Source organism: Corythoichthys intestinalis, chromosome 14 (assembly GCF_030265065.1).
Source record: "Corythoichthys intestinalis isolate RoL2023-P3 chromosome 14, ASM3026506v1, whole genome shotgun sequence".
Taxonomy (NCBI): Eukaryota; Metazoa; Chordata; class Actinopteri; order Syngnathiformes; family Syngnathidae; genus Corythoichthys; species Corythoichthys intestinalis.
In genome coordinates this window covers 20,176,770-20,188,885 of record NC_080408.1, presented here as the reverse complement: position 1 = coordinate 20,188,885, position 12,116 = coordinate 20,176,770, and the positions used below count along the sequence as shown (strand labels likewise).

At 40.4% G+C, this 12,116-nt stretch overlaps 1 protein-coding gene across 2 annotated transcripts in view; it reads left to right on the top strand.

The window, feature by feature from the left end:
• LOC130929852 (abl interactor 1-like) overlaps window positions 1-12,116 on the top strand; it is a 32,383-nt gene that overhangs the window by 11,303 nt on the left and 8,964 nt on the right. The window contains exons 4-10 of one of the 2 annotated variants that reach the window (XM_057857441.1): window positions 38-52; window positions 308-414; window positions 3,584-3,724; window positions 4,212-4,312; window positions 4,773-4,988; window positions 5,925-6,011; window positions 11,392-11,577. In XM_057857441.1, the coding sequence (XP_057713424.1) occupies window positions 38-52; window positions 308-414; window positions 3,584-3,724; window positions 4,212-4,312; window positions 4,773-4,988; window positions 5,925-6,011; window positions 11,392-11,577 (853 nt within the window). The remainder of the gene's footprint in view (window positions 1-37; window positions 53-307; window positions 415-3,583; window positions 3,725-4,211; window positions 4,313-4,772; window positions 4,989-5,924; window positions 6,012-11,391; window positions 11,578-12,116) is intronic. The other variant, XM_057857442.1, reaches the window with a different exon arrangement.

Here is a 12,116-nt window from a genome sequence, read left to right as displayed (position 1 = left end):
AGCATGTCTTGTTTTCTCTTTTTCTGGTTGCACTCAGTGGCTTAAAGCCAAGGTAAGAGATAAATACATTCATCTTCTTCATCATTTATCATAAATTATAATGTATTCAAACTCTATGCACTTGCAACAGTTCTATTTGAATTGAATTGAGCCATTCGTGCATCCAATAGACACCCTCCCTCCTTTGCTCAGTAATTATGAAAATATGCAAACCGACTGTGTTAATAGGTGTTTTGGTGTTAGTAGGCACCAACAGATCACATTCCAATTTCAGTGAAGTGTTTTTAACTGTTAGTTTCTTTTTTAGCAAAATGGGAACAATGCTGCAGGACGTGGAGGAGGAACACTGTCTCGCACCAACCCGCCGACCCAGAAACCCCCAAGTCCTCCAATGGCTGGTCGCGGTACCTTAGGGTAAGAATTAAAAAAAAAAAAAAAAAGTGTGCCCATAGACTTCATAATGATATTGACGGGAGACGGGCCGCGGCCCGATTAATAGGGGGCCTGCATTGTTGGCGTGGCCCTCAAAGCTGACCGAGTGGAGTCACAGACAAAGAGCTTTTTTTGTTGAAAATTCTTGTGAATAAATGCTTAAATCCCTGAATTGTTTATAGACATGGACATAAAACGGTCTCGATTCTTTGTTAAAAGAGCAAAGAACCGGGCAGTTAGAATTTATTTTACGTGAATATGTCGAATGTGCTGCCAGTCTTTAACCTTATCACCACAAAGAGCTTTTTACGTTGAAAATTCTTGTGAACAAATCCTTAAATTCCTGAATTCATTATAGAGTGAACGTAAAAAAGTCTCGATTCTTGGTTAAAAGCAAAAAAACCGGGCAGTTAGCCTTTATTTTACGTAAATATTGCGAATTATGACGCCAATGCCGTAGCGGTTAATTTCTTCCATTGATTTTTTTCACAACGTTTCAAAATGCATGCATGTTACGAAAAATATAATAATTACCTTGAAACATCGAACAAATAACTCCTGAAACAATACTTCCTGTTTGTATGCGGTACAGCTTTCGTACTTTTTCAAACTAAAACCGGCGTTGGATCGCTGCATGTGTCGCTGCGACCAACTGCGAATAACTGAAGCGGATTACGGGATGGCCTCCTACTTGAAGGCGTGGCGCAGTGAAGGTCGAATCTGACCCGTCAATATCATTACGAAGTCTATGGTGTGCCAATAAAAGAGACAGTGCTTACTGGGTTTTTTTCGTGCTTGGTCATGAATGTTGATGAGATTACCATTTGTGTGTGTGTATTGCTGCCAAAGGTAATTAAATTGTCTCTTAAAAGGTTTGAAAAAGTTGAGGTCTTGAAGTTCCTTTAACCCAGTACTTCTCAAATAGTGGGGCGCGCCCCCCCAGGGCGGCGCAGAGCGATGCCAGGGGTGGCGCGTGTGACCTCGGGGAACATGTTTTTTTTTTTGTTTTTTTTTGCCGTACTAGAATAAAGTGTACTTGCACATCCACTCAGTGGGTGTCAGTGGCGCTCTCATTTTCAAAGTGCGTGCAGTATTTTGGAAGTAAGCAAGAGCACTCAGCACACGGAAGAGACTGACGAAGAGCTGGAGAGCTGTGCGCCGTTTTCGAAAGCCATTTTCCGGCCGGACTCACACAGCGACCCACTGTCTTCTCCGGTTCTCACGTGTCCGCCCGAGAAGTGCCATTTTCGGCTTGGGATCGTCACGACGACCGCCCTCACCTACGGTTCTCCCTCGGCCGCCGAGAGTGCGCTTTTTTCGGCCCGTTTGCCTTTTGGTTTTGACATTTAATACAGTGGTAGACGAGGAAAGACCACTGTTTACTGTGTCTAAAAATGATTATAGCGGACAGCCGGAAGCCAAATCAATTAAGACGCCACTTAAAGATATTAGACCCCAATCTCATTGATAAACCACTTGGTTGTTTTTCAGCTAAAACGTGCCGAATATTGCCAACAATCGTCCCGCTTTGTCAGTGTTATATCAGTAAACCAGTGAGCACTGTTAGCATGCTCAGTGCAAAAATAACCCCACATCATTGCAAACTGGAGGTGATACTGGGAGCAGCGAAAATAAAAACTGTCCTTCTGTCCAAAGACACTTTTTTTTTTTCTTTCTTCTATTCAGTTTTGTTTTTTCGGTCAAATTTTTTGGCATATTGTCCTCATGAGTTAATGTTTCTAATCAATTTTAATTTTTTATTATTTAATGATTTTATTTTTCAGTATCAAATGGTCAAAAATGTACCTTGAGTGTATTTTTACAGTTTGGATGTGACTTTTTTTTTTTTTTTTTATTATTTCAGGCAAATTGATGCGCGTTAAGTCTTTTCTGTTACAAACAAAACAATGTTAATAAAGTATAACTTTATAAGTTCATCTCTGTTATTTTCTCTAATAGAAAAAAAGGATACAATGTGAGGCAGAGGCGTACTTATAATAGTAATATTATAGACAAATGATACTATTTACAGTGGCGGCAGAGTTATGGGGGGGCGCGAAACATTTATGTCTTCCTTGGGGGGGGTGTATCAGAAAATAACTGAGAAGCACTGCTTTAACCCAAGAGGCAACATTATGGTCAAAGTTTTAAAAACATTTACAGTGGTACCGCAAAATACAAATCTAATTTGTTCCGGAGTGGCTTTCGTATCATGAATGTTTTGTATAATAAATAGTGTTTTACATGTAAATCAGCTAATTTGTTCCAACCTCTACTAAAACACCTCGTTAAATTTTAGAGGAAGGGTTAAGCAAAAAAAAAAAAAAAAAAAAAAAAAAAAAGTGGAAACCTGCGTTTTGAGTGAAGCAATGTCCGATGTGCGAAAAAGGTACAGTATCTGCTATGGAGCATGATGGGAAAGATTCTGACCAATAGGGCAGCAGAATCTTATAGTTAAAAATTTCCACGAGTGGGCTTTATCTTTCGTAACCTGAATAATTATTTTCTATGAAGCAAAAAAAAAAAAAAAAATGTTCACAGATCTTTTCGTGAAATTAATTTTTCGTGTACTGAAGCTTTCGTATCTCGAGGTACCACTGTAACTCAATCACTGGCATTGATGGAGATAGATGTCCAATCCATTTGAACCGGAAACATAATCATTCAGTATCAGCCCTTACAGGGTCATTCTATATATACTCAACCAAATCTGAAAAATGTTTGCTGGTGACCGACTCCCGTTTGGTTCAAATTTACCTTCGCGATACTGTACCCCAACATGAATAATGAACAGATGCAAAATTTTAGACTTAATTATACTCGAAATCTTTTTTGGGTGGAACCTCCCTACCCAACCAACCCCCCAAAAATATGTTGGCATTGTGAATCAGAATGTTAAACTCATGTAGTTTATGAAAGAAAATATAATGAAAATGAGACAATGTTAAAGGCTGAAATTATCCAGAGTTCATATGCAATGAACCCTAACTTAGAATGAATTGATTGAATGTCTAACGTCGTTAATGGCAGCATATTAGCTAAAAAAATGCTTTTGACACTTATGGAAGACACAGCAAACTTGAGTCGTGTTCATATTTATTTACTACAGAAGATGCCCATTTTACATCTTAAACTGTTTTTCCTTACCTAGGCGCAACACGCCTTACAAGACACTAGAGCCAGTGAAGCCTCCAGTGGTTCCCAACGACTACATGACAAGCCCAGCCCGACTGAGCAGCCAGCAAAGCCCTGCACGTACAGCCTCACTCAATCAGAGGCCCCGCACACACAGGTAGACCTGACTCCATCATCCATAAAATGCTTTAGCCTAAGATAATGCTAGGGTGCAAGAACAATTTAGGGAATTTAAAAATTTTTTTGACATTTTTTTACCCTATCACTCAATCAATCAACTTTATTTGTATAGCACATTTAAAAAATCTGCCAAGGAGTCCAAAGTGCTTTACATACCATAAAACAGCAAAATAAGTTAACTTTAAAACATAAAACAAGCACATAAAAATAAAATAAATAAAAGACGAGGTCATAAACAGAACCCTAATTTATAAACCCTAATTTGGACAAACTCTAAAACATGGATTGATTACAACTTTATTCCTTTGACAGGATGTTTAAGCTATTAATGATTCGACATCGATTCGGTTATGCCTATAATTCTAATGAAATGTTACACCTTCTTGCGGAGGCATATAAACAGATCGATCCGATCGATGTTTCCGTCTCCTATTCTTTGAATAGTTCTATTCCTTTTTATGCAGTGGCAGCAGTGGTGGCAGTGGAGGCAGGGAGAATAGTGGAAGCACTGGTGTGGGTGTCCCTTTGGCGGTTCCAACACCTTCTCCTCCGAGTATGGGCCAAGGTGAGTACTCTTAGACAAAAAATAGAATTACCACTTCGCGTAAGAGTGAACTAAAAAACATTGAAATACCAAAAAACGTCAACTGTGAGTCGACTGCTGATTCAACCTGGCAGACACAAATGTTCTGTTAGGGTTTGCTGGGGACATCTGGCATGTTCCCCAGAAGGAGAAGGAGTTTCAACTCCCACTTCTGACATAACTTTGTCCCAGTCCGGGAAGGTGATACTCATGAAATCTATGCATTACGGTCCCTAAAATCTTATAAGACATAGTTTAGGTAAGCTTCACGTGAATAACCCAGTAGAAGGTGAGGGACTCTAAGACTGAGTGGACTATGTTCACACACACATTGATGAGTCTATTAAACACATCGTTTTCAAATATGCTAAATATGCTCTTCAGACAATCATAGACCAGAATCTTCAGTCTGTAAAGCTTCCTCCTATTCTTGCTTCTACAGTATCAACATCTTCTGCCTCGGTGCCGCAAGGTCCCGGGCTTGGTCCAATCCCCATGTCTCAGTTTGGCACCATCTCCCGGCAGATCTCGCGTCACAACTCCTCCACCACTTCCTCAGCCTCCATGGTGTCTGCCACTGGGACGTATCGCCGAGCTCCCTCTGTTTCCTCTCAACAACCCCATGTTAACGGGGGTCCCTCATTTCCCCAAAACTCAGGTAACTCTGTCTTTTATGCATTTATAATCATTCATTTTATTTATGTGTTATGCCAAAAATTTGGTGTGGAGAGCTTGCAGTCCACGAATGTGCGAAAGAACTTAACTGGGGGGAAGCGTTGCAAAGCAGTTTTCCTTTATTAATTAATTAATTTATTTTATTTAATTTAATGTCCACTTTTCAAATTTCAAAATGTATCTCGTCTAACATTTTTTTATCCGATTCAATTTCAGAAATGTCAAAAATTCAGGAAATGAAGGCACACAAAATGTGTACACAATTTCACCAAAAACGTACAGATCCACCAAAATTTGACAAAAACATTCATTTCGAATGGGAAAAAAATGACCCTAATTTAACAGGAAGTGACCTAAAAAAAGCCCCAAACACGAGGCGAAGTGACTACTGAGCAGGAGGTGACGGAGAAATGCCGTAAAATCAGTGGGGGGAGAAAAACCTTGAAAACCATGAAAAAAAAGAAAGAAAAAGAAAATACACTTAAAATGCGAAAAGTACTACACTTAAAAGGAAAAAAGAGCAAAAACGCCAAACTGCGAAAACTGCAAAATGAAACAAAAAATTTGGGAAAAGCACAAAACCAATGCAAAAATTGCAACTCCCACCCCAAAAACAACCTAAACACGCTTTACAGTAGTCTTCGAAGACTTTATTGTATATCAATAAAGGACCATTCACCAGTCTAAAACAAAGATGTGCCAAATTGTTCCTATTTCACCACAAAGCTATTGCACTCTCCTCACACAATAAATCACCGAGAGCAAACAATACTTTCTCACTTGGTTTAGTGACTTCCTCACCATTCTTCATTTATTAATGCTCTGTTTCTTCCACAATGTTGCTTCGCTCCTTACTTGTCATTTTATGTGTCCAACACATCAACTTCTCTTCGCTGCTGGCGGTGGGTTGCTGATCTAGTGTCTGTGGCTCCTCCGCCTCCTCCGATGGTCCAGCTGACACCACAGATCCCCTTAACTGGCTTTGTAGCCAGAATGCAGGAGAGCAGTAAGTACTCAACCAATATATTTTGCTGCTGCTTTGCGTTATTCAAGTATGTATTAAAATACAGGTTACTGTATCTATGCTTTTCAACTCGATAAATGCCACAAACGTCCCTGGGAGGTTTGCGCCAGTCAAACCGCCTCAAAGTGCCACATTTTGGGCCTTTTGAAAGACTGGAAAATAAATTTTTGTATGAGACAGGCAGGGACAGAAGCGCGACCCAGCGCGCTTCTGTGCGCATGTTATTTTATAGAGCGAGAGTGGAAGAGAGATAGTTCGTTCGTCTTTCAGATGTTCAGCTGTGGTTTCAAGTCATGTCAATTCAAAAATGTCCCGAGTGTGTTGCTAAAACCCACGTGCGTCTCTAAGAGGTGAGTACACGAACCCTCTTGTACTGTCTAGCCTTTATTGTTGTTGTTTTTGAGGTGTTAATAGTTAGCGGCACTGAGCGCTAAGCTAATTAGCTAATTCGCTAACGTGTATTTCATTTGCAAAATGTGTAAAACCATGATTAAGTACAGCGGTACCACTACAAACATGGAAAATAGTACAGAAATCTGTGAAAACAATGTATACAGTGCCTTGCAAAAGTATTCGGCCCCCTTGAACCTTGCAACCTTTCGCCACATTTCAGGCTTCAAACAAAAAGATATAAAATTGTAATTTTTTGTCAAGAATCAACAACAAGTGGGACACAATCGTGAAGTGGAACAAAATTTATTGGATAATTTAAACTTTTTTAACAAATAAAAAACTGAAAAGTGGGGCGTGCAATATTATTCGGCCCCCTTGCGTTAATACTTTGTAGCGCCACCTTTTGCTCCAATTACAGCTGCAAGTCGCTTGGGGTATGTTTCTATCAGTTTTGCACATCGAGAGACTGACATTCTTGCCCATTCTTCCTTGCAAAACAGCTCGAGCTCAGTGAGGTTGGATGGAGAGTGTTTGTGAACAGCAGTCTTCAGCTCTTTCCACAGATTCACGATTGGATTCAGGTCTGGACTTTGACTTGGCCATTCTAACACCTGGATACGTTTATTTTTTTAACCATTCCATTGTAGATTTGGCTTTATGTTTTGGATCATTGTCCTGTTGGAAGATAAATCTCTGTCCCAGTCTCAGGTCTTGTGCAGATACCAACAGGTTTTCTTCCAGAATGTTCCTGTATTTGGCTGCATCCATCTTCCCGTCAATTTTAACCATCTTCCCTGTCCCTGCTGAAGAAAAGCAGGCCCAAACCATGATGCTGCCACCACCATGTTTGACAGTGGGGATGGTGTGTTCAGGGTGATGAGCTGTGTTGCTTTTACGCCAAACATATCGTTTTGCATTGTGGCCAAAAAGTTCAATTTTGGTTTCATCTGACCAGAGCACCTTCTTCCACATGTTTGGTGTGTCTCCCAGGTGGCTAGTGGCAAACTTTAAACGAGACTTTTTATGGATATCTTTGAGAAATGGCTTTCTTCTTACCACTCTTCCATAAAGGCCAGTTTTGTGCATTGTACGACTGATTGTTGTCCTATGGATAGACTCTCCCACCTCAGCTGTAGATCTCTGCAGTTCATCCAGAGTGATCATGGGCCTCTTGGCTGCATCTCTGATCAGTTTTCTCCTTGTTTGAGGAGAAAGTTTGGAAGGACGGCCGGGTCTTGGTAGATTTGCAGTGGTCTGATGCTCCTTCCATTTCAATATGATGGCTTGCACAGTGCTCCTTGAGATGTTTAAAGCTTGGGAAATCTTTTTGTATCCAAATCCGGCTTTAAACTTCTCCACAACAGTATTTCGGACCTGCCTGGTGTGTTCCTTGGTTTTCATAATGCTCTCTGCACTTTAAACAGAACCCTGAGACTATCACAGAGCAGATGGATTTATACGGAGACTTCATTACACACATGTGGATTCTATTTATCATCATCGGTCATTTAGGACAACATTGGATCATTCAGAGATCCTCACTGAACTTCTGGAGTGAGTTTGCTGCACTGAAAGTAAAGGGGCCGAATAATATTGCACGCCCCACTTTTCAGTTTTTTATATGTTGAAAAAGTTTAAATTATCCAATAAATGTTGTTCCACTTCACGATTGTGTCCCACTTGTTGTTGATACTTGACAAAAAAATTAAATTTCATATCTTTATGTTTGAAGCCTGAAATGTGGCGAAAGGTTGCAAGGTTCAAGGGGGCCGAATACTTTTGCAAGGCACTGTACTGGTTAAAAGAAGGCTTATTTCTAAAGACACTTTGTTTCCAAAAATGTGGAATTCATTCCACCTGTGTAAATTTTATTGTATTGTTGAGTGTTGTATGGGCATGTTTCCATCGTTCCTGTTGAATCATTAGGATATTTTAAACAAATAACAGACAAAAATTTGTTTGTCTACTTTATTAATTAGTAATGTACGATGCATCGATAATCGTTATAATCGTGATAACCTCGATCATCGTCAATACCGTGATCATCGTTCAAGAATCGAATCGTAGCACCCTGAATCGTAATCGAATTGAATCGTGGGGTGCCTAAGATGGCACACCCCTAAATTGTATTTTCATCCAAACATGCCAAAAAAACGACCATAATGTTTCGCCGTTAAAACCCAATATTTTTTTGCCTATCAACCAGGATTTCACCCAGACTCTACAGGCCATCGTGTCTGAAAATATTGTCTCTCTGGCGGTCCGAAGATTATTTTCATCAAACTACAGCGTGTGCGAAGGGCCATAATTTATCACGTGCTAAAAAAAATTACCTGTGTCAGTGGGAATTGGAGTTAACGCTGTTATTAACGCTGGGGGGAAAAAGACTGGAAGAGTTTTAATGTGACACATAGGTGATTGCCATACCCCCGTCATTCTTGTTTTGAAAGATTAGGGGGGACTGAGGGAATTAAAAGTGGGAATAGTGATGCAATAACACGATTGAATACAAATATTACCTAATATAAGTAACATTTCTATTTCTGTATTTTCTATACAACTACCATGGGGGAGACCATCTAGGGAGGAACACCAAAGGAAGGAAGGAAAGAGGGAAGATAGGTCAGATAGGAGTGTGGTAAAGTCATAGGTAACATAACATACAGTTAATGAAACTGCTGGATGGGAGCCATCAGACAAGCCTTGCACCGCCCCTACCATCAGGAGGGAGCAGGCACGCCCACCCACTCGCAGCCATAGACGACGCAACACCTTCCGCCCCCCAGGACCCAGGGCGATCCCACAGCCCATCTAAGTCGCGCCCAACCAGTCTTTGGGAAAAGGATGAGGGAGCGCTCAACCCCGCCCCTCCCAGCCAGTTCAAACTCTGACAGCAACGCCCATAGAAAGTGGGACCCATCTACAACCCTATTATTATAGTAACAAGTTTCCTGACTGGCAGCAATTAACCCGACACCGTGAATGGATTGTGAGGGTAGGGCAGTTCAGTGTATGCTTTAGAAGCTTTTTTCCTTTAAAAACAAAAAGGAATGGGATAAATTGGGTCTCTGGAAAAATTGGGACACGGCGTAACTCTACTCGAACACAGAGAGAACAAGAAAACTTGATGCATAATGTTCAGAGCTGAGATTCAAACCAGTGTTACATAGGTGCAGGCAGACTTGCTAACCATTAGTTTACCATGCTGCCCACAATCAAAAGGCAAATTCATGAATAGATCTCCAAGTCTTACTGAATGTAATATTAGTAAATTCTCAGAAAAATATTTATATTCTTAAAGGGATCCTCGATCTTAAAGACAAGTCATTCTTAAAAGATAAATGTTAGTATGAGTTATAATAATTTGATATTAAAACCCCTCTTAAGGTTTTCGTTTTAATAACATTTGTAAAATTATTTTAAGTGACAGGTCGCCATTCTTGTTGACGTCGCAGTGCGGTGACGTCACCGGGCCCGCTGCCGAACTTCTAGCCTGTCAAACGTTAGCTACCCCAACATGTCGTCGGTTCTGCCCTTCCAATTTGAACCAGAGGGGAAAAGTAAAGAGCAGGACAGCACTGTCGGTCGTTCACAAGACGAGCAGCAAAGGCAAAATGCAGAGCAGGAAATACCTGATAAGACAAGAGTTGGGCAAAACTGGTTATGTACTTGCGGCAAATGCGTCTTGATGACAATGGAGCGAGAGAGCGTATGCTGTTGAGAACTCCGGTTTTTGTTAGCAGATCTTCAAGGTTAGCTATTGCGTCATCAAACTTATTCCAATATAATTATATAAATTGTTAGCATCCAGAGCTGTCGTGTGCTTTGCATACAGTACAGGCCAAAAGTTTGAACACACCTTGTCATTCGTGCATTTTTATTTTCATGACTATTGACATTATAAACGCTCACTGAAGGTTTCATTCGTGCATTTTTATTTTCATGACTATTGACATTATAAACGCTCACTGAAGGTAATAAAACTATAATTGCACACGTGTGACAGTCAGGATCGGAGTCGTGCCGTGGCTGACTGTCCTTATTAAAATTCGTCATCTGGATCGAGTGTCCACCATGTCTTGCACATCCAACTCACGTTTAGCTACGTACAGGTGGTCCATATTAAGTGCTCGGCGCACATCAGCAGCTGGCCACTGCATCGGACGTGTCCGGATCAGTTTGAGTGGCAGCATCACTCATATTAGGGGAATACTGATCAGACACACTTACTGCCTGATGAACTGACAGTAGAGGTGAATCATTAGCTTTCTCTTTGACTAGCGGTACGCCAGAAGGTTCACCAACCGCTGTAGCGACAGGAGCGGCTTGCCTGCTTAAGAGAGCGGCCAGGAGTTTCTTGTCTTTGGCGTTTTATTGCGCGCATTTCACTCGCTACCCGAGCGAGTTTAGGCTTATTGTGAGGGAAAATAGTTACAACATCATTTGATTTTAGTCTCCGCGTATATCCAGCCGCTCCGGTGAACTCTTTCATAAGTTGCCGTCGACTAAAAGCCTCGAATGCGGGAGGAGAAAAATGGCGAGAACAAAGGCTTGGGTCTATAAGAAGTTTTGTCAGTATACAGGCATTTTCCAAAACCTTTCTCCTCATTGTCAATAGGAAATCTGTGGAGACTCACATCACTACACTTGTTTCCATTTGACTGGAAATTGCATTAAAAGCAGCACATCGTGGCATTTTACTTAGAGAGTTTATGCAGCAATACACAATTGTTGTACACAATTGGAAACATCCCAATTACGTCATCACTCCGAGCTCGCAAAACATGGCGCCAACTATCGGTCAAAATATGTGCTAAATATTATGAAAATATTGCATTGAGTTAACATTTTATGTGTTTCTAGCAACATATTTTAGTACAAGAGAACAATTGTGGTTTATTAGAGCCTATATGTCTTTAAGATCGAGGATCCCTTTAAAAACTGTCCACCTGGTCTTGTTGACTTTCAGTAACAGATAGCCCAGCTCCACCTCCACCACCTCCACCTGAAGACTTGGGTGTGTTTGAGGAGCCCTCACCCCCGCCTCCTCCTCCGCCTGTCGACTATGAAGACGAGGAGGCTGCAGTTGTCCATTACAGTGACCCTTATGCTGATGGAGATCCCCACTGGGCTCCAAAGGCCTATTTAGAGAAAGGTATGTAGATTCTAAGATGTTATCTATTCTTACTTAAAAATAATTTGGAAACCGATTTAAAAAAGATATATAAATTAATAGTTTTACATTTACTTTATATTTAAATCTTCTGTGTACTAGAAATTTGTTGTATGTGCTTCTTTTAATTTAGTTAATTGAACTTTGGTTAAGGAAGTACCGTATTTTTAGGACTATAAAGCGCACCGGATTATAACGCGGACTATCAATGTACGGGTGTATTTTCTTACATAAAGTGCACCTGATTATTAGCCGCATAAGTGCATCAATGTACATATAGCATTAGTTATTTATCTTTTTAAGTTGTATCTTATTATTCCTTTATTTGTTTCATTGATGCGTATGACGAATGTGATTCTTGAACATTTTCCTGGAGAAGCATAATGGTCCAACAAAATTGGTTTGAGGTCATTAAGCACAACTAGAATTCATACATAGGCACACTGAATTAAAAGGTGCAAAGTCAAATTTGGGGAAAAATAAAAGATTTTAAGTGTTTCAAGTGTCTAAAAAATGTGGTA